Source organism: Ranitomeya variabilis, chromosome 4, assembly GCF_051348905.1.
Source record: "Ranitomeya variabilis isolate aRanVar5 chromosome 4, aRanVar5.hap1, whole genome shotgun sequence".
In the NCBI taxonomy this organism is placed as follows: domain Eukaryota; kingdom Metazoa; phylum Chordata; class Amphibia; order Anura; family Dendrobatidae; genus Ranitomeya; species Ranitomeya variabilis.
The window spans coordinates 635,919,104-635,942,902 of NC_135235.1; the positions used below are offsets into that span (position 1 = coordinate 635,919,104).

The 23,799-nt window shown below is 41.3% G+C and overlaps 1 protein-coding gene across 1 annotated transcript in view; it reads left to right on the forward strand.

Moving 5' to 3' along the window:
- Positions 1–23,215, forward strand: part of LOC143767226 (uncharacterized) — a 40,944-nt gene extending 17,729 nt beyond the window's left edge. Inside the window, exon 7 of the mRNA XM_077255391.1 lies at positions 20,075–23,215. Within this exon, the coding sequence (XP_077111506.1) occupies positions 20,075–22,023 (1,949 nt within the window). The 3' untranslated portion in view covers positions 22,024–23,215. The remainder of the gene's footprint in view (positions 1–20,074) is intronic.
- Positions 23,216–23,799: the final 584 nt, after the last annotated feature.

Consider the following 23,799-nt stretch of genomic DNA (forward strand, 5'->3'; position numbering starts at 1 on the left):
TTCTTAAGTCTGTGTCCTGCAATGTGTCCTTTAACTGCCACTAGATGACCAGGGTGTACGTGCTCAGTACTGTAATAGGCCAGTGATTTTTGGGCACGGGGGCTGTGAAGACACTATTTCATTTTGTAAAAACAGGACTCCACTTTGGGGAATTGGGCATTACATTACATTGGGCCTACTTCTTAAGTCTGTCTCATGCAATGTGTCCTTTAACTACCACTAGATGACCAGGGTGCACGTGCTCAGTACTGTTATAGGCCGGTGAATTTTGGGCAAGTGGGCTGTGATGGCACTATATTTTTAAGTCTAAAAAGGACAACACATTGGGGAATTGGGCATGGCATTCCATTGGGCCTATTTCTTAGCTCGGTCTCCTGCAATCTGTCCTGTACCTGCCACTAGATCACCAGGGTCAATGTGCTCTGCATGGTGCACTTTGGCCAAGGGAGCTGTCATTCCACTCTTTTATTTAAAAAAAAAAGGATTTTCCATTGGGGAATTGGGCATGACATTACTTTGGGCCTACTTCTTAATTCGGTTTCCTGCAATCTGTCCAGTTCCTGCCAGTAGATCACCAGGGTGAACATGGTCTGTACGGGCATTTAGGGTTAGGGGGCTGTGATGGCACTATTTTAATCAGTCCAAAAAGGACCCCACATTGGGGAATTGGGCATGGCATTCCATTGGGCCTACTTCTTAACTCTGTCTCTTGCAATGTCTCTTGTTTAACTGCCACTAGATCACCGGGGTGAACGTGCTTTGTACTGTTATAGGCCGGTGAAGTTTGGTCAAGGGAGGCTGTGATGGCACTAGTCTATTTTTACAAAAGGTACCCCCCCATTGGTGAAACCACATCCTTGTTGACAAATACTTCTTAACATTTGTGTACCTTAAAGAGCTCAGTTGAAAAGCTCCTTTTTGTGTTGCCTGGTTGCTAACATTGGACACAATACACTTCATATAAATTTGATAAAGCAATGCTGTTACTTTGCCTCAGTAGTTCATTAAAAATATAGCTTTGTCCGCTATATTAGTTTCTCTCCTTGCGAGCCTTAACTTTGTCTGCCTTAAATGTACAAATGGAGAATATACAAATGGCGATTTGTAAACAAGATTGAAATACTGTATACTGAATGCATTCAGACAATCACATAGCTGCATTTCTTGTAAAACATTTAGAGATGTGACAGACAATGCTCATAGTGACACAATCTTGATAAATGTTTATTTACTTCACAAACAGTTCTAAGCCTCTATATGTTTGCTGTTTGTCATTGTAAAACATTAAGGTTTACTGAAACTATGCCAGTGGTGGTTTGATCTAAATCCTTGTGGCTTTCATTTTCTAGGGGTTTATGGCCCCTCGTCTGATGACTCCATGATTTCTCAGTTTCATCCAACCTTGAAAAGTGGCCACTTGAAGGTGTGGGTGAAACTAGAGTTACTACATAGTGGTATTCACTATATAAGACCAGAGAATCATGACTAAGACAGATGCCAAAACTGGGGTACCTGTACATGTACAGTGTGCTGATACCTGCATAATTGGGGACGACGATGCAGTGTAGGTAATCTCCTTCCAGACGGATGATGTTTAAAAGCCTCTTGGTGATGATCTAACTGTACTGTATGTAGTTAATCTTCATATATACGTAATCACTATATTTGTTTAACCCTTATATGTACTTAACCTGTGTATGTTAACACATACAAAAGTGTACGCACTCACCCTATTCAATCATACTATTGCTTGAATTTTGTAGTTTGCAATAAAATTTCCTTGTATTGCAAGTTTTAGCCTTTTAAAGCTGTATCTGAACCTTAGTGTTAAAAACATGTCAAATAAAATTGCCAAATTCTCCTGTAAATAATTGTGCAAAGAGGGAACCATCATACCATTAAAAAATACGAGTGAATTTTCCTGGGCCCATCCAGTATGTGGGTTCCAAAGCCTAATGGGGTGCATATGACTATGCAGCAGGGCTCACCTTCCTGCCAGTGTATAAAACAAAGGAGTATGGAGCACAAAATGCATATTGTGAAGTGGATTTTCATGGGCCCATACAGTATGTGGGTTCCAAGGCCTAATGGGGTGCATATGACTATGCAGCATGGCTCGCCTTCCTGCCAATGTATAAAACAAAGGAGTATGAAGCACAAAATGCATATTGTGAAGTGGATTTTCCTGGGCCCATCCAGTATGTGGGTTCCGAGGCCTAATGGGGTGCATATGACTGACTATGCAGCAGGGCTGGCCTTGCCGCCAATGTGTAAAACCAGGGAGTACAAAATGCATATTGTGAAGTGAATTTTCCTGGGCCCATCCAGTATGTGGGTTCCAAGGCCTAATGGGGTGCATATGACTGACTATTCAGCAGGGCTTGCCTTGCCGCCAATGTGTAAAACAAAGGAGTTCTTGGTACAAAATGCATATTGTGAAGTGGATTTTCATGGGCCCATCCACTATGTGGGTTCAAAGGCTTATTGGGGTGCATATGAATTGGTAGCAGGGCAGGCGTTGAATTCAATGCAACACTTTTTCAGGAGTCCCCCCTGGACATCTTATGACATGGGTATTGTGGTCCGTTGCATTTCTTGGCAGCCCATCCACTCACAGCATAGGCTACAACAGCTTAGGAGACCCACTGTTTCATAATGGCCCTTTAAGAAGATTAATGTCGCCTGATGCACCAGTATAAATAGGCTCTGTGACTTTAAGAGTCCCTCCTTCGTAAATGAAACAAGATGGGTCTGCTTATGTGTCACACACCATATGGCCAACAAGGGGTGTTAAATGTTACAATGACATTTCCCAATGAATGCATTTGTAGTGGTTGAAAGCAATGTTAAAGTTGAAAAACGCTTCAAAAACTCTGCGTCTGAACTAAGCCTAAGTGGGAGAGGAAATTTTCGGTCTGGGGTTAAATATTTGGCCTTACAGGAAAGTCATTAACCTGCAAAGGATGTACCTTGACATATTTCCAAGCAAAACCCGTTTTGGTTTTGTTTTCATGTGTTTTTTGTGGCATCGGGAAAAATGGCATGAATCTCCGAAAAAAATGATTAAAGCTGTGAACTAGGAGTCAGGAATGCTTCCAGGGGCGATCCCCATGAGGTCCCTGTGTCATTTGAGCAGTGTTTCCATCATTTTCAGACGTTTTTAGACCTTAAAAGGACCCCCGGGGGGATCGTGGTAAAAATACTCGGGTCTCCCATAGACTTACATTGGGCTCGTTGTTCTGGCCGAGTACCCGAGTATTCCAATTTGCTCGACCTGAGCAACGAGCACCCGAGCATTTTAGTGCTCGCCCATCACTAATAACTATGAAATAAGCACATCATGCACAACTTTGATTTTCATTCTAAAAATGGACACCAGAAGGACCCCAACATTTCTTTTGTATCTTCATCTGAGATCTTTGTGTCATGTGAATGCTGTCCATTCTTCTGATATTAGTATTAGAAGCTTTGAAAAATGTCTAGATTAAATTTTCCATGTGAGGAAAAAAACTAATGACACATAGATTGCAAAAACTGACACACAAACTAAAAAATGGGGTTCAGCACAAATTTATTCAAGAATGACCCAAAAAAACCTGATGTCTGATTGAGGTCTAAAGCTACATTCACATTCTGAAGTGCTCTGTGCTGAGCACTCTCTCTGGGGTTTGTATTCACGATAATGGTGTACAAATGTGCCTCTAACGTGTCCAATCACTGCAATGATGCAAACATAGACAGGTGCAATAGTTCAGGGGAAAGGTCATTCTGCATTTTTACGTGTGCCTTGCTGCTATCACATTACATGGTGTAGTGCAGCAAATCAGGAGAGAATTTAAGAGCCTTTATAAAAGCTGAGTCAGGGAATGGTGTACCCATTTTAAAGTGGTTCTGTATGATGAGGGGATATCAGAGCTCACAGCTTGGCAATAATGATAGGAAGAGAAAGCACTAAATCAAAAACGATGAATGTAGTATTCTGTGAATAGAAGAGAGATTAATTTGATAGGTGGAAAGAGACAGAAGAGTGGTGCCAGGAGCAAATGCGAAGCCAGTGAGATTGAATCGGGATATAGTGTTGATGGGCTGGCATTTTTTTTTTTTTGCTTTATTTGAATTACACTATTTTTTTATAAATTCTTCATGCACTAGAAAGCAGAAAGCCAATACAATATTTGTCAAAGGAAAAAAAAATCTGAACTTTGTGTCAGTTAGAGAAAATGTGTTTGTCTCAAGTGACCGATTGTACTGAATTTTTCATTTCTTGTGATTTTTTTTTTCGTGATGGGAGAGAGAAGGGGCTATAATTGCATGTAAAACATTATTAAATAAAATTAACCAAACTCCATGCATATAACTGTGACTATCTACCTCTCTAAGTGGTGTATGTAACAATTTTTTTAAATTGACACCTGTTTTGCTAGTCAAAATTCACATACATATCTTCTATACCAAAACTACTGTAGTTGATCAAATTTCAAACATGTATGTACCTAGCATTTTTTGTTATGTATTTTTTGGGGAAGGGAAGAGAATTTTATTAGAAAAAAATAGCAAATTATTTTAAAATACAGACATTTAGCTGTGCATGTCTGTTTTTGTACACCTGTATACTAGATTATTTTGATACCCCTACATGTGACACCAATACTTAAATATTTTGCAGTTGCTGGCTTTTTGGACATGTACCTACCTACCCAGCATGTCTTGTTTTGTAATTTTTGAGAAGGGGAAATAACTGTCACAGTGTGACTGTGGGATAGCTAATGTGCTCCTCAGGGTAGGGATCCCTAGTTATCCATGTCCCCAGATTACCCCTGAAGTTCAGGATGCCTGAGTCTCGTTCCTTACTAAGCTCCTAAGTAGCACCAGTCTGTGAAGTGTATGGGGGAATACAAATTAAAGAGATGATAAAACGGATCACAAACACAGCACTCTCTCAGGGAAATACACTATGGAATTAAGGTGTAATGCCCGAGTGGCAACAAAGTATTATAAAAAAGAAAACCTAGGGAAAAAGGAAAGGGTTAACCCAACACCGCTCACAACAACTTAGGAAATAACCACTATTAATCAGGATGTGTCCACCTCTCCATCCCAGGATAGAGAAACTATTGCTGGCATTGCATGAATAGCAAAGCAATCTTAAATAGAGAAAGAGCAGACATGATTGGTTCTCTCTTAGCATGTGACCAAAGGCATTCAACAACTTTAGTTCAGCAAAGACTTTAATTCTTGCTAACTTGCCTAGGAGCTGCTGCTCCATGAGTTGAGATACTCTTCACAGACCATAGCTACCCATGGAGTCACAAGGAGTGTATGAATCTATGGAATCCATGGACCCTGATGCCGCCATGACAGTTGGTGATGTTTGAAAAAACCTCCTTGTGACAATAACTAAGGTTAAAAAGATGAACTTCCTGACTGGCTTTTGGCCACCATACCCCAGCGCTGACATACCTCTTAACACCTTCAGTCCATTTAAGAGTCATTGCCAATGAGTATTGACTACTCATCTTCCACTTCAACAACACAGCATTTATCTGATGAAGGTCCATTTAGACTGAAACGTTATATCTACGAACTGTTGATCTACAGACTGATTAATTGTAAATAAATTCACCTTGTTGTGCAACATATGCTTTTGAGTGCCGAGTTTTACTACCACTACTGGTATGGATTAGCGCCCTACTTGGGCACCTCATCCATCACCTCTGTAGTTCCATTTTATGATGTTTCTTAATCACTTGTCTCAGTCATAGGAGGATGATGTTACAACTGATAGTGACACCGTCAGTTTGAGTCAGTGTTCTGCACAGTCATCAACCACCAGAAGAGTTAATCTTTTACATTGTGAACGTTCAAATCCGTCAATGACATTTCTCTCTGTTCTGACTCCTAGTCCCCTAAGCTATAGCATTAAGAGTCTGAGGAAGATATAACACAATTTCTTCCAGTTGATTTATTGGATGAGATGAACAGTCAGCATTTGTGCTTGGATGAGATGGGGCCAAAAGAGATGTAGGTCATGATTCAAGCACTTAGCTGTGTTGGTGGCTCTGTCAGGCATGTTAATAATAGTCTGTGTCTGAGCAAAGTTAGAGGTAGTGATCAGGTGGTAGTACAGGGAGCTCAGAACGTTTTTCACTGAGTTAACTGTTGATTACAATATGATGATTGCGTAATGGATAAGAACTGAGCACCAGATTGGGTGACAAGAAGGTGATGTCATTGGGGAGGAAGGTGGTGGCATGGGGAATAGAAAGTAGCTGTGGTTCAGCCAAAAGATCTTTCTTGGGGCAGATGTGCTTCTATTGTAGTCAGATTTGTAACAAGTGATTCCACAACTGATCTTGCTGGAGGAGGTTCAATAGTGCTTGAAAGAGCTATGGTCATGGTTGTACTGGCAATGAGTTGTTTTGCAATGTGATAACTTTCCAGGAGGAATAAAAACAGTGAATATACAAGCAAGAAAAGACTAGGAACTACAGATCCTCCTAAACACCTAAAGCAACATCACATACTCATTTGGGAAGAGCAAGCTGGCCAACTATATGAGCAAGGCACAATATATCCTCCTAAACGGTCTGCATGCACTTGTATTTTTGGTAGCCAGGCTGCATTCCCAAATAGTATGTGGTCAGTGTCATCATCCACAACCACTGTTTTTCATACCCCTACTCCTTTATTTCTATCTCATTGTCAGACCTCCATCTCTGAGTGTGTGACAATAAAACAGGTGTACACTCCCAGTTATCCACTTGTGCCAAACTCTGCTCCAGCCCCGTCCCCCGTCAAGTTGCTGTTGGTGACTTCACCGATTTACAACTTGGTGAACTCGATAGAATTTTGAGAATTGATAGTGTGTTCTCAGTCTTGCTGGAAGACGCCATTATTTCTTACCGAAAGGGGTGCCTGGTCTGTGGGTAGGATTACACGGGCACTCTTTCTCTTGGCATTAAGCTTGAATGTGCTCTGCACCATAGAGCAGTAACTATGATCATGCACAGTACATGTCTGCCACGGCTCACTGTGCAAAGGTTTTGAACAGCAGAGATGCAGTCTTGCAACCAGAACTTAGGATAAAAACAAACTGAGCAAATACCGTGTAGTAAGTAAATAAATATTAATAGTACATGTAAATTACGTAGGTTACTTAGTTGACACTATTTTAATCAAAAGAGCACAAAACTCATTCCACCGCAAGAAGGTGTACTCACTCAGGAAGATCTTTAACTCTTGTAGTTAACCTCTATGTGTCCGAAGGCCTCAAATTAGACGGGGGCAGAGCAGGACCCAAATGTAGATGTTTAAACACATGCTCATATAAAGCTATATAGACCAAATGCACACCCCTATATGTGCAAAAGAACAAAAAATTATAGCAAATCCAAAGAAATGAGCCAGAACATGGTTGGTATACCTGCAATATGTAAGTGCATATTCCACTTACCACAACTGGACAGCCAATTTATGAATAATCCAATTAGAAAAAGCAATGAGGGCACTCACCAGTTTCCAAAAGTGATTCCTTTATTTACGAAACAACATCCAGAGGGCCGTTGTGGCCGGGGGAAAGAGAGGGGGCCTCAGCCCGTGTGAGCAGAGGAGATGGACGACGGCCGTTTCGCACCTGGTTGTGCTTCTACGGGTCGAATTGTGTATGAAACCGGCAGCGGATATAGTGTGCCCGACCGACACACCCCCCCACACTAGGTTCCACCCACAAAACACTACAATGCAATGAACACATATTAAAAACATTTGTTTAAAAACAAGAGAGCTAATACATAGGTTTATAGAATATACATGCATAACGCGAGGGAACCTATTTTTCCAAGACACTGTTGGACAAATGATCCGTACGGAACACTCTGACACCACAAACATCTCATCTATCTGGCTGGGCGAAACAACGCCCTCTATAGGAAAATGGACATATCGACTCTGTCATTGAAGCCAAGGGGACCCATTGCATTGCTGCGCAGGATCCACCTGGCTTCACTCCTCAACAGAAGATTGTCCAAATCTCCCCCCTGTGCCGGTAAAGTCACCCTTTCAATGCCAGCGAAGGTAAGGCAATCTACCTTACCCCCATGCACTTCTCTCATATGCGCGATAAACCGCGGGACACCCTTCCCGGACGCTACGGATCTGCAATGTTCCCGAAATCGCACGTACATAGGACGGATGGTCTTACCAATATAAAAAAATCTGCAAGTGCAAAATAATACATAAACAACGTGATCGGTTTTACATGTAATGAAATCTTTAACAACGTGTGACACCGCCCCTATTCTAATACAACGGTCGGTCAAATTTTGCTGGCAACACGAACAGTGGCCACACTTAAAGTTCCCCCTAGGAGACACCCCTTTTAACCAATTAGTATTAGGTTTAGTTATACGGTTCTTTACCAATTTATCCCGCAATCTTATACTCCTCCTGTTCGCTATTAGGGGACCTCTGGCTGCCACCTCTATCAACTCTTTGTCTCTCTCTAAAAGATGCCAATTCTTTTTTATGGCCAACCTTATCTGTTGGTCCATACTGCTGAATTTAAAACAGAAATTAAACCTCCTTTTATCCTGCTTTTGAGGGGATGGAAATCTGGTACCCGATTGTGTGGTTCTTTCATTACATACCCTATCTAGGGCTGAAGTTAATAATTTCTCCGGGTAACCTCTCTCCCCAAAACGATCTCTCATCTCTCCAGTCTGTCGAAGAAAGCCTTCCTCTGTATTATTAATTCTGCTGACTCTTAGGAACTGGCTATATGGCAACGCCCGTTTTGTATGTACAGGATGGTAACTTTCGTAGTGCATCAAGGTGTTAGCTGACACCGGCTTGCGATACAGTGAAGTGCAAACCCTTCCTTCTTTGACTTCTACAAGCACGTCCAAGAACTCCAAACGTTCTCCTCCAAATACGGACGTAAAAGTCATATTTAAATCATTAGTACAATTTAGATGCATCACAAAGTCCTGAAACATTGCCTGTGACCCGTCCCAAATTAGGACTATATCATCCACAAAACGACGAAAATATTTAATGTGCTGCAAGAAACCATTGTCCTCCGAATACACATATCTTTCCTCAAAAGCTCCCAGGAACAAGTTTGCGAAAGTGCATGCTACCGGGGTCCCCATCGCAGTACCCTCCCGTTGTAGGTACCAATCATCCAGGAATGTGAAGCAGTTGTGGGTCAACACAAAATTCAATCCTTCACAGATAAAATTAATGAAGTTTTCACTTTTATCGGTAGTGTTCAAAATAGATCTAATAATGTCCACTCCTACCAACTGGGGGATCCTGGTATATAGGCTCTCCACGTCGATAGACGCTAATGAGAAGCCTTCTTGCCAGTCAAAATCCCGTATACTTTCCAGAAAAGAGTTGGTGTCCTTTAAATAGGAAGGAATGTGTTTCAACATTGGGCGCAGCAAACAATCAATATACTGGGACAGGGGCTCAGTGAGCGACCCTATCCCAGATACGATCGGGCGTCCCGGTGGAGAGGTAGTGGACTTGTGAATTTTAGGGATATGGTACCAATGGGGTCTGGTGGGGAACCCCGGTAGCAACTTTTCTGCCTTTTTCTGCGAAATTGTTCCCAATTCCACAAATTTCCTCAGATAGGAAGTTAATTCACTTTTAAATTTTTGCAGAGGGTTCCTGGGTAATAAACTATACACCGTCTTGTCGGATAATTGTCTTTTGGCTTCATTAATATAATAATCCTTGGGGATCAGCACTATTTTGCCCCCCTTATCAGCCGCCCGGACGACAGTGTCTTCCCAGGACATAATTTCCTGCAGCACCCTTTCCTCTCCTGCCGTGATGTTATTGGCAGCTTTATGGTATAGTAAGGCTTCCACATCCTTTATGACTTGGGACTCAAATAAATCGACCATGTTACCTGGGGAGACCATAGGCATAAATTTAGAGGAGACTCCTCCTCTAAAGGGTACCACATTTCCAACCCCTTCAATGTCATATCGATTCACATCTTCTGTTAAACCTAATAGTAAATCAGCATCTTCTCTCATATCAGTAAGTGCCCCTGTACCTGCCATGAATCCCAGGGGACCAATTTTACAGGGAACCTCACCCTCTGATATATTATTTGTGATATTTTTATTTGAAATTTTTTTTAAAAAGATGGATCTTTCTGATAGACTTAAATAGGTCGATTTTAAATTCAGTCAGATCAAATGGTTCTGGCATGCTATAATTCAAACCTTTAGATAATAAAGACAAATGGGTCGGTGTTAATACGTGTTCAGTCAAATTTAACACTGTCTCTTCTACTGGAATTTTTAATACTTCCGTGTCCATGCAACATGTCTCCGTTTCCGTTGTCTGCGCTGATCCATTCCGCTGTTTCTTTCTTCCTCTACCCCTTCGGGTCTTTCTCCTAAAGGGGTGGATCCCGCTGCTATTTCTGTATCACCGCTAAACAGACCATCCAAAGAACCGGCCGCTGTACCTGTGCTGTCACTAAGACTGGATTCAGACTCCGTTGTTAAATAGTCCTTGTAGCGGTTTTTCCCATTCAAAACAGATTTCTTTCTCCAATTATTGGCAAATCTTTTTCTACCGTTATCATTATGTTGTATATTCCATGAGAAGATTCTGCCGGTATCAAAGTCAGTTTTGTCACGTATATATTTGTCCCTTTTTCTCTGTTTGATATTGGCTTGTATTGGTATTAATTTACTTTCCAATTTCTTATGGCACATTGTCCACTGATTTTCTGTGAGTCTCGTTTTCAATTCCTCTTGTGCTTTAACGAGCTCTGCGTTTACCATATCATAGTTCTGTAAATCGACCTACTTAAGTCTAGGTTTAACAGAAGATGTGAATCGATATGACATTGAAGGGGTTGGAAATGTGGTACCCTTTAGAGGAGGAGTCTCCTCTAAATTTATGCCTATGGTCTCCCCAGGTAACATGGTCGATTTATTTGAGTCCCAAGTCATAAAGGATGTGGAAGCCTTACTATACCATAAAGCTGCCAATAACATCACGGCAGGAGAGGAAAGGGTGCTGCAGGAAATTATGTCACTGTCGTCCGGGCGGCTGATAAGGGGGGCAAAATAGTGCTGATCCCCAAGGATTATTATATTAATGAAGCCAAAAGACAATTATCCGACAAGACGGTGTATAGTTTATTACCCAGGAACCCTCTGCAAAAATTTGTGGAATTTGGAACAATTTCGCAGAAAAAGGCAGAAAAGTTGCTACCGGGGTTCCCCACCAGACCCCATTGGTACCATATCCCTAAAATTCACAAGTCCACTACCTCTCCACCGGGACGCCCGATCGTATCTGGGATAGGGTCGCTCACTGAGCCCCTGTCCCAGTATATTGATTGGTTGCTGCGCCCAATGTTGAAACACATTCCTTCCTATTTAAAGGACACCAACTCTTTTCTGGAAAGTATACGGGATTTTGACTGGCAAGAAGGCTTCTCATTAGCGTCTATCGACGTGGAGAGCCTATATACCAGGATCCCCCAGTTGGTAGGAGTGGACATTATTAGATCTATTTTGAACACTACCGATAAAAGTGAAAACTTCATTAATTTTATCTGTGAAGGATTGAATTTTGTGTTGACCCACAACTGCTTCACATTCCTGGATGATTGGTACCTACAACGGGAGGGTACTGCGATGGGGACCCCGGTAGCATGCACTTTCGCGAACTTGTTCCTGGGAGCTTTTGAGGAAAGATATGTGTATTCGGAGGACAATGGTTTCTTGCAGCACATTAAATATTTTCGTCGTTTTGTGGATGATATAGTCCTAATTTGGGACGGGTCACAGGCAATGTTTCAGGACTTTGTGATGCATCTAAATTGTACTAATGATTTAAATATGACTTTTACGTCCGTATTTGGAGGAGAACGTTTGGAGTTCTTGGACGTGCTTGTAGAAGTCAAAGAAGGAAGGGTTTGCACTTCACTGTATCGCAAGCCGGTGTCAGCTAACACCTTGATGCACTACGAAAGTTACCATCCTGTACATACAAAATGGGCGTTGCCATATAGCCAGTTCCTAAGAGTCAGCAGAATTAATAATACAGAGGAAGGCTTTCTTCGACAGACTGGAGAGATGAGAGATCGTTTTGGGGAGAGAGGTTACCCGGAGAAATTATTAACTTCAGCCCTAGATAGGGTATGTAATGAAAGAACCACACAATCGGGTACCAGATTTCCATCCCCTCAAAAGCAGGATAAAAGGAGGTTTAATTTCTGTTTTAAATTCAGCAGTATGGACCAACAGATAAGGTTGGCCATAAAAAAGAATTGGCATCTTTTAGAGAGAGACAAAGAGTTGATAGAGGTGGCAGCCAGAGGTCCCCTAATAGCGAACAGGAGGAGTATAAGATTGCGGGATAAATTGGTAAAGAACCGTATAACTAAACCTAATACTAATTGGTTAAAAGGGGTGTCTCCTAGGGGGAACTTTAAGTGTGGCCACTGTTCGTGTTGCCAGCAACATTTGACCGACCGTTGTATTAGAATAGGGGCGGTGTCACACGTTGTTAAAGATTTCATTACATGTAAAACCGATCACGTTGTTTATGTATTATTTTGCACTTGCAGATTTTTTTATATTGGTAAGACCATCCGTCCTATATACGTGCGATTTCGGGAACATTGCAGATCCGTAGCGTCCGGGAAGGGTGTCCCGCGGTTTATCGCGCATATGAGAGAAGTGCATGGGGGTAAGGTAGATTGCCTTACCTTCGCTGGCATTGAAAGGGTGACTTTACCGGCACAGGGGGGAGATTTGGACAATCTTCTGTTGAGGAGTGAAGCCAGGTGTATCCTGCGCAGCAATGCAATGGGTCCCCTTGGCTTCAATGACAGAGTCGATATGTCCATTTTCCTATAGAGGGCGTTGTTTCGCCCAGCCAGATAGATGAGATGTTTGTGGTGTCAGAGTGTTCCGTACGGATCATTTGTCCAACAGTGTCTTGGAAAAATAGGTTCCCTCGCGTTATGCATGTATATTCTATAAACCTATGTATTAGCTCTCTTGTTTTTAAACAAATGTTTTTAATATGTGTTCATTGCATTGTAGTGTTTTGTGGGTGGAACCTAGTGTGGGGGGGTGTGTCGGTCGGGCACACTATATCCGCTGCCGGTTTCATACACAATTCGACCCGTAGAAGCACAACCAGGTGCGAAACGGCCGTCGTCCATCTCCTCTGCTCACACGGGCTGAGGCCCCCTCTCTTTCCCCCGGCCACAACGGCCCTCTGGATGTTGTTTCGTAAATAAAGGAATCACTTTTGGAAACTGGTGAGTGCCCTCATTGCTTTTTCTAATTGGATGTTCTAATTAAAAGACTATTTTTCATGATGGAGCACCTGAAAGTTTTCCCTTTGAGTGGCTAAGTAGGATACACGTCTGTAATCCCCGCTGAAAAGCCGGCATTTAGCAAGACAGTGCCGCCTGCGAGCTTTGTTTTTTCTGTTCGTGTCAATTTATGAATAAGTTGGACATTATTATACAAGGATTCACAAACGTTCAAGCACCAGTGTAAGGCAAAGTGATTTACACAAGTACCAGGGATGAACAAATGTTTGCAGAGGACACTGCTGCAAAGGCGACTTTTTGCCTGTAGGACATTATTGCAAGAAAGCTTGGCTGAGTAGATTATACAAGAAGGAAAACACACAGCAAGTCAGCAGGATCTAGGAGCAACATGGCAGATGTGACAACCTACATGGTGAGCTGCAGCATGTGCTACATGTTCACAGATCGACCAGAAGAAGAATCCAATTTCACCTGTCAGAAGTGTAGACTAGTGGCCCTTTTAGAAGAAAAGGTGCGAGGCCTGGAAGAAAGAATAGCAACTTTGAAACTCATCAAAGAGAATGAAGACTTCCCAGACAGAACAGAAGCATCTCTACTGGTCACAGAAGGTGAAAAAAGTGTCAGAGAACCTCCAAAAGCAGATGAGTGGAAGCATGTGACCAAAAGAAGCAAGAAGACCATGGAAAAATCACCAACCACACAACTGAAGAACCGATATCAAATCTTTGTAGAGGATGAAGATGGCACACCTACGGATGAAGCAATACCAGCAAGCAAAAAAGAAAAGGGCACACAGCAACAAGTGACAGCAAAAAGTACAGCCAGGAAGCAACGAAGAGTGGTGGTGGTGGGAGACTCACTACTGAGAGGCACAGAAGCAGCCATCTGCAGACCGGACATAACCGCAAGAGAAGTATGCTGCCTTCCAGGTGCGATGATCAAGGATGTGACCGATAGGATACCAAAGCTCTTCAGCTCCAAGGACGTCCACCCATTTCTGCTGATACATGTTGGCACCAATGACACGGCAAGGAAGGACCTACCGACAATCTGCAAGGACTTTGAAGAGTTGGGGAAGAAAGTAAAGGAACTGGATGCACAGGTAGTTTTTTCTTCTATCCTTCCAGTAGACGGGCATGGCACCAGGAGATGGAACAGGATCCTTGATGCGAACAACTGGCTAAGACGATGGTGCAGACAACAAGGATTCGGATTCCTGGACCACGGTGTAAATTACTTGTACGATGGACTCCTCGCCAGAGACGGACTACACCTCAACAAACCTGGGAAACACACATTCGCCAGAAGACTCGCTACACTCATCAGGAGGGCGTTAAACTAGAAGTAGAGGGGACGGGAAGAAAAACATTAGACTCGAACAAAGAAGACCCAGGAAAACATACTCAGAAGGGAGGTAAGAACATTTCTAAAACAATCCACAGCGAGGAGATTGGAACAAAACAAAATCCTCTAAACTGCATGCTTGCAAACGCCAGAAGCCTGACAAACAAGATGGAAGAACTAGAAGCAGAAATATCTACAGGTAACTTTGACATAGTGGGAATAACCGAGACATGGTTAGATGAAATCTATGACTGGGCAGTTAACTTACAGGGTTACAGTCTGTTTAGAAAGGATCGTAAAAATCGGAGAGGAGGAGGGGTTTGTCTCTATGTAAAGTCTTGTCTAAAGTCCACTTTAAGGGAGGATATTAGCGAAGGGAATGAGGATGTCGAGTCCATATGGGTCGAAATTCATGGAGGGAAAAATGGTAACAAAATTCTCATTGGGGTCTGTTACAAACCCCCAAATATAACAGAAATCATGGAAAGTCTACTTCTAAAGCAGATAGATGAAGCTGCAACCCATAATGAGGTCCTGGTAATGGGGGACTTTAACTACCCGGATATTAACTGGGAAACAGAAACCTGTGATCCCATAAAGGCAACAGGTTTCTGCTAATAACCAAGAAAAATTACCTTTCACAATTGGTGCAGAATCCAACCAGAGGAGCAGCACTTTTAGACCTAATACTATCTAATAGACCTGACAGAATAACAAATCTGCAGGTGGCCGGGCATGTAGGAAATAGCGACCACAATATTGTACAGTTTCACCTGTCTTTCACTAGGGGGACTTGTCAGGGAGTCACAAAAACACTGAACTTTAGGAAGGCAAAGTTTGACCAGCTTAGAGATGCCCTTAATCTCGTAGACTGGGACAATATCCTCAGAAATAAGAATACAGATAAAAAATGGAAAATGTTTAAGAACATCCTAAATAGGCACTGTAAGCGGTTTATACCTTGTGGGAATAAAAGGACTAGAAATAGGAAAAACCCAATGTGGCTAAACAAAGAAGTAAGACAGGCAATTAACAGTAAAAAGAAAGCATTTGCACTACTAAAGCAGGATGGCACCATTGAAGCTCTAAAAAACTATAGGGAGAAAAATACTTTATCTAAAAAACTAACTAAATCTGCCAAAAAGGAAACAGAGAAGCACATTGCTGAGGAGAGTAAAACTAATCCCAAACTGTTCTTCAACTATATCAATAGTAAAAGAATAAAAACTGAAAATGTAGGCCCCTTAAAAAATAGTGAGGAAAGAATGGTTGTAGATGACGAGGAAAAAGCTAACATATTAAACACCTTCTTCTCCACGGTATTCACGGTGGAAAATGAAATGCTAGGTGAAATCCCAAGAAACAATGAAAACCCTATATTAAGGGTCACCAATCTAACCCAAGAAGAGGTGCGAAACCGGCTAAATAAGATTAAAATAGATAAATCTCCGGGTCCGGATGGCATACACCCACGAGTACTAAGAGAACTAAGTAATGTAATAGATAAACCATTATTTCTTATTTTTAGGGACTCTATAGCGACGGGGTCTGTTCCGCAGGACTGGCGCATAGCAAATGTGCCAATATTCAAAAAGGGCTCTAAAAGTGAACCTGGAAATTATAGGCCAGTAAGTCTAACCTCTACTGTTGGTAAAATATTTGAAGGGTTTCTGAAGGATGTTATTCTGGATTATCTCAATGAGAATAACTGTTTAACTCCATATCAGCATGGGTTTATGAGAAATCGCTCCTGTCAAACCAATCTAATCAGTTTTTATGAAGAGGTAAGCTATAGGCTGGACCACGGTGAGTCATTGGACGTGGTATATCTCGATTTTTCCAAAGCATTTGATACCGTGCCACACAAGAGGTTGGTACACAAAATGAGAATGCTTGGTCTGGGGGTCTGGGGGAAAATGTGTGTAAATGGGTTAGTAACTGGCTTAGTGATAGAAAGCAGAGGGTGGTTATAAATGGTATAGTCTCTAACTGGGTCGCTGTGACCAGTGGGGTACCGCAGGGGTCGGTATTGGGACCTGTTCTCTTCAACATATTCATTAATGATCTGGTAGAAGGTTTACACAGTAAAATATTGATATTTGCAGATGATACAAAACTATGTGAAGCAGTTAATACAAGAGAAGATAGTATTCTGCTACAGATGGATCTGGATAAGTTGGAAACTTGAGCTGAAAGGTGGCAGATGAGGTTTAACAATGATAAATGTAAGGTTATACACATGGGAAGAAGGAATCGATGTCACCATTACACACTGAATGGGAAACCACTGGGTAAATCTGACATGGAGAAGGACTTGGGGATCCTAGTTAATGATAAACTTACCTGGAGCAGCCAGTGCCAGGCAGCAGCTGCCAAGGCAAACAGGATCATGGGGTGCATTAAAAGAGGTCTGGATACACATGATGAGAGCATTATACTGCCTCTGTACAAATCCCTAGTTAGACCGCACATGGAGTACTGTGTCCAGTTTTGGGCACCGGTGCTCGAGAAGGATATAATGGAACTAGAGAGAGTACAAAGGAGGGCAACAAAATTAATAAAGGGGATGGGAGAACTACAATACCCAGGTAGATTAGCGAAATTAGGATTATTTAGTCTAGAAAAAAGACGACTGAGGGGCGATCTAATAACCATGTATAAGTATATAAGGGGACAATACAAATATCTCGCTGAGGATCTGTTTATACCAAGGAAGGTGACGGGCACAAGGGGGCATTCTTTGCGTCTGGAGGAGAGAAGGTTTTTCCACCAAAATAGAAGAGGATTCTTTACTGTTAGGGCAGTGAGAATCTGGAATTGCTTGCCTGAGGAGGTGGTGATGGCAAACTCAGTTGAGGGGTTCAAGAGAGGCCTGGATGTCTTCCTGGAGCAGAACAATATTGTATCATACAATTATTAGGTTCTGTAGAAGGACGTAGATCTGGGGATTTATTATGATGGAATATAGGCTGAACTGGATGGACAAATGTCTTTTTTCGGCCTTACTAACTATGTAACTATGCTGACTCTGGACTGTGACCTGACTAAACCTTTTGTTTTACCCCTTTGCATCTGACGAGCCCTCTTGTTATCTGACTCCGGACCTCTTGACTAGAGTTAAGCGAATTTTTTCGGGTACCCTCTTATTCGGCAAGCTATAGCACTTACCGAATAAGCTGCAGAGGGAACCCGGATACATGGAGCACGCCGGCTGATCGGCACCGCAGCTTCATGTGACACAGGCTCTCCATGCATGTGAGGTGACAGTGACACAGCTGTGACACATGCAGCTGCGGCGCTGATCAGCCAGCACGCTTCATGTATCCGGGTTCCCTCTGCTGCTTTTTCGGTAAGCGCTATAGCTTGCCGAATAAGCGGGGACCCGAAGAAATTCACTCAACTCTACTTTTGACTACCCAAGTCTGAAGTATTTCTCCTAGAGAATTATTGCAATTGCACGTTTTGTTATACACGTTTGAAACAACACAAAAAAGAGGAAAAAAAGGCAAATTGGAGATAATTTCACACACAACTCCAAAATGAGCCTGACAAAATTGTTGACAACCTCAGCTTAATAACATCAATTTTAAGATCTCTCCACATATGTTCAATAGGATTTAGATCTGGACTCATTGCTAGCTACTTCAGATGTCTCCAGCACTTTTGTTCCATCCATTTCTGGGTGCTTCTTGAAGTATGTTTGGGGTCATTGTCCTGCTGAAATACCCATGACCTACAATGTGAACCCAGCTTTTTGACAGGAGGCACTACATTGTGACCCAAAATATATTCTGTATATATGCCCTCTTCCTGATTTCCTATTCCTTTGCGCGTTTGTCACACTTAAATGTTTCACATCAAACAAATTTAAATATTAGATGAAGATAACACAAGTTAACACAAAATGCAGCTTTTAAATGAAGGTCTTTAAGAAGAAAAACAAAATGAAGACTTGAGTGACCTAGTCAAAGTCCTGACCTTAATCTGATTGAGATGCTTTGGCATGACCATAAAGCGTTTCATGCTCAGAAACCCTCCAATGTTGCTGATTTACAACATTTCTGCAAAGCTAAGTGGGCCAGAATTCTTTCAGAGCGTTGTACAAGACTCCTTGTCAGTTATCGCAAATGCTTGCCTTGATTGCAGTTGTTGCTGCTAAGAGTGGCCCAACCAGTTATTTGATTTAGGGGTAAATCACTTTTTCACACAGGGCCATGTAGGTTTGTATATCTTTTCCCTTAATAATAAAGATCTTCATTTAAAAACTGCATTTTGTGTTTACGTGTCATCTTAGTCTAATATTTAAATTGGTTTGGTGATCTGAAACATTTAAATGTAGGAAACATTTAAAAGAATAGGAAATCAGAAAGGGACAAACACTTTTTCACACAACTGTATATGTGTGCGTGTATTGTATATGTATATACACCCATGTGTTGGATTTTCCCTGGAGAGTTGCTGAACAAGGGAGGGTGTAATCGGCTGTGTATTAACTATATGTTCACAGTGAAAGAGCAAAATTACCTTCCTAATAGTAATAGTGGCTGTTGCTTCGTCCATCATTTGTCAGTCAATTGTGTGATTGTCCTGACAATTGGTGGGAACAGTAGCATTGATTCCTGACAAATTGATTGCAGCAATGGGATATCTTTGTGATCTCACTGACAAATTGGTAAGATGCGGTGCCCTTGTCCTGATATTGTGGTTTATGTGTACATTACCAATCTGTTCAATGTGCTTTGCTCTGTATTAGAGGGGGTGGACAAGTCAGAAAATGTATGACATGGAGTCACCTAATAAAACTGAATAAAGATCCCTTTTATGAGTTTTCTCTGAACATGTACCTGAAACCGATTTGATGACAGACATAGTGAAACATGAACTGAGAAGATGGTTATAATAGAGAAGTGACCTTTTGAAAGAACATAGGTTTACACTATAAACTATTAGTGATGAGCGAATATACTCATTACTCGAGATTTCCCGAGCACGCTCAGGTGTTCTCCGAGTATTTTTTAGTGCTCGGAAATTTAGTTTTTATTGCCGCAACTGAATGATTTATATCTGTTAGCCAGCATAAGTACATGTGGGGATTCCCTAGCAACCAGGCAACCCCCACATGTACTTATGCTGGCTAACAGATGTAAATCATTCAGCTGCGGCAATAAAAACTAAATTTCCGAGCACTAGAAAATACTCGGAGGACACCCGAACGTGCTCGGGAAATCTCGAGTAACGAGTATTTTCGCTCATCACTATAAACTATTAATCTCTCTTTGTAGTCTAGGGTCTTAGGCGCTCAATAATTGAATTGTATTGCAGTTTGAATGGAAACGCTATAAAGTATTTAATATAAATAGTAATATAATTCCTGAAAAATATCATTTTTATTCTTGGCAGATGACTATACCAGGAGCTCAGTGGGATGTCTCATGTTTTCAGATTTTCCAGCGAATATTCTTGGTATCACTCCAAATGCTTGTGATGAACATGTAATTATACCAGATACACCTCAAGACCTTCTAAAAAAAAATCTGTCATTTGATCCTCTTCAGCAGGTCCTTTTTTCTGCTTCATCAAAGACAAATATGCAAAACAAAAGTCACAGAAGTGCTATTGAACATGAAATAGCTCACATGGGGAAGAAACGATTTTCATGTTCAGAATGTGGAAAAGGTTTCAATTATAAATCAGGACTTGTAGTACATCAGAGAAGTCACACAGGAGAGAAGCCATATTCATGTTCTGAATGTAGGAAATGTTTTACAGACAAATCATGTCTTGTTAAACATCAGAGAATTCACACAGGGGAGAAGCCATATTCATGTTCAGAATGTGGGAAATGTTTTAATAGGAAAGCAAGTATTGTCTTACATCTAAGAATTCACACAGGGGAGAAGCCATATTCATGTACAGAATGTGGGAAACGTTATAGTTTGAAATCCAAACTTGTAATTCATCAGAGAATTCACACAGGGGAGAAACCTTTCTTTTGCTCCAAATGTGGAAAAATGTTTAAAGAACAATCAGTTTTAATTTTACATGAGAGAATTCATACAGGGAAGAAGCCATATTCATGTTCAGAATGTGGGAAATGTTTTAATCGGAAAGGAAATCTTGTTTCTCATCAGAAAACTCACACAGGAGAGAAGCCATATTCATGTTCAGAATGTGGAAAACAGTATAGTGAGAAATACATTCTTGATAAACATCAGAGAAGTCACACAGGTGAGAAGCCATTTTTTTGTTCAGAATGTGGAAAATGCTTTACAGAGAAATCATGTCTTGTTACACATCAGAGAATTCACACAGTAGAGAAGCCATTCTCATGTTCAGATTGTGGAAAACAGTATAGTGAGAAATCCAATCTTGTTAAACATCAGAGAAATCACACAGGGGAGACGCCATTTTATTGTTCAGAATGTGGAAAATGTTTTACAGAGAAATCATGTCTTGTTACACATCAGAGAATTCACACAGGGGATAAGCCTTTTTTATGTTCAGAATGTGGGAAATGTTATTATTCAAAATCGTCTCTTGTTAAACATCAGAGAACTCACAGAGGGGATAAGCAATTTTCTTGCTCAGAATGTGGGAAATCTTTTAACCAAAAAGCACATCTTATTAGACATCAAAGAATTCACTCAGGAGAGAAGCTTTTTTCATGTTCAGAATGTGGAAGACGTTTTAGAGAGAAATCATTTCTTGTTAAACATCAGAGAACTCACACAGGAGATAAGCCTTTTTCATGTTCAGAATGTGGGAAATGTTTTACAGATAAAACAAGCCTTGTTACACATCAGATAAGTCACACAGGCAACAAGGCATTTTTATGCTCCGAATGTGGGAAAGTTTTTAAAAAGAAATCACTTTTAATTAGGCATCAGAGAATTCACACAGGGCAAAAGCCATATTCATGTTCAGAATGTGGGAAATGTTTTACCATGAAACACCACCTTGTTAAACATCAGAGAATTCACACAGGGGAGAAGCCTTTTTCATGTTTAAGCTGTGGAAAATGTTTTACAGAGAAATACAGTCTTGATGTACATCAGATAACTCACACAGGTCAGAAACCATTTTCATGTTCAGAATGTGGGAAAGGTTACAATACTAAATCAAGACTTGTAATACATCAAAGAACTCACACAGGTGGGAAGCCATTTTCATGTTCCGAGTGTGGGAAATGTTTTTGCGCTAAATCAGATCTTTATAGACATTGTAGAATTCACATAGGGGAAAAGCCATTTTCATGTTCTGAGTGTGGGAATTGTTTTTGCTATAAATCAGATCTTTATAGACATCGTAGAATTCACACAGGTGAAAACACATTTTCATGTTCATATTGAGGGAAATGTTTTAATCGGAAAACATTTTTTTATATGTTAGAAAACGCACACAAAAATGTAGTCATTTTCTTTGTTTTGTTGACAATGTAAAAGAAGAAATACAAGTTACATTAAAATGTTAAAAAGAAAGGGAAAAAACGTTTTAGAGCAGTAAATGAATATTAAAAATGTTCACAATTACCATTGACTTGTTATTGAAAACCATTAGTATCCAAATAATACACATATACACTAATATATGAACAGTGTGCATAATATATTTTACATTTACAGTACAACTGCAGCTTAAAAAGGTTGTCCAGCAATGCTTTTTGTCATCCTATTTGACATTGACTGTGGAGAGTTGCAGCTATAACGATCAGGAAAGTTGCTAAGGTAATAATCTTATACCTTGCTTGTTTCATCCTATTAATAGGGTGACCTCATAATTTGATGTGACTGGGGGGAGGGTGGGTTCATAGAAATTATGAGGTCCCAAATCAAAAGTCTGAATTGGAAACTCTTTCAAACCACTCACCCCCAAATAAAATTATTTATCATGGCCATGAAGCGTATAATTCACAATGTTAAAAGAGAGAAATGTATTTTGTACGCAAAAGTAGCGATGCTCCTCAGTGTTCCACCAACTATGATATACCTTCCATGGCGTACATACAGTATGATGCCCCCAAAGTCTATTCTTACTACACATTTACCCTTACTGTAACTCCTCCACATGCACTATAGTATGCTCCCACAGTGCATTTCCGTACAGCATATTATTCCCTTTCAGTTCTACATCCCACTATGCCCGTCACACATTATGAAGCTCCTAGAGTGCTTACAATACAGTATGATGCTCCCACTGTGTCCACAATTTAGTATGCGTCCACCACTGGACTATCCAATACAGTATAATGGGCCCTTTGTGCCTTTTAATACAATGTGAGGCCACCACTGTGCTTCTCAATACAATTTAGGCCATGTTCACACTTTGCGGGTGACCTCTGCGGGTTCTCCCGCAGCGGATTTGATAAATCTGCAGGGCAAAACCGCTGCGGTTATCCCTGCAGATTTATCGCGGTTTGTTCCGCGATTTCCGCTGCGGATTTCCGCCTATACTATTGATGCTGCGTATGCAGCAATATGCAACATCAATAGTGATGTTAAAATAAAAAAAAAAGTTTATATACTCACCCTCTGACGTCTCGATCTCCTCGGCGCTGCACACGGCGCTCCGGTTCCAAAGATGATGTGCGAGAAGGACCCTTCGTGACGTCACGGGCAGGTCCTGTTCGCACAACAACTCTGACCGGCCGGCCACGTGCAGCGCTGAGAGGTGAGTATAGCATTATTTTTTATTTTAATTCTTTTTTTTACCCCAAATATGGTTCCCAGGGCCTGGAGGAGAGTCTCCTCTCCCCGGGTACCACCCGCACATTATCCGCTTACTTCCCGCAACGTGGGCACAGCCCCATGCGGGAAGTACCGCCGGCCATCCTGAACGTGGAGACATAGCCTTAGGCATTCTGTGCACTTGGAGGAAAGCTATGAGACAATAGACTTTATTCTCAAGAAACTTAAAGGGAACCTGTCAGCAGGATTGTGCACAATAATCCACACACAGTGTCAGGTAGGTGCCGTTCTATTGATTAAAATTATACGTTGGTGAAATCCGTCTTGTGGTTGTTTAATCTTTATTTTCAGTTTTGCGTTAATGATATGCCCGTGCTCCAAGGCGGCCTGTGGGGGGTCTTCATGTGGTGCTCTAGATATTTCAGAATGTAGATTGCTGAC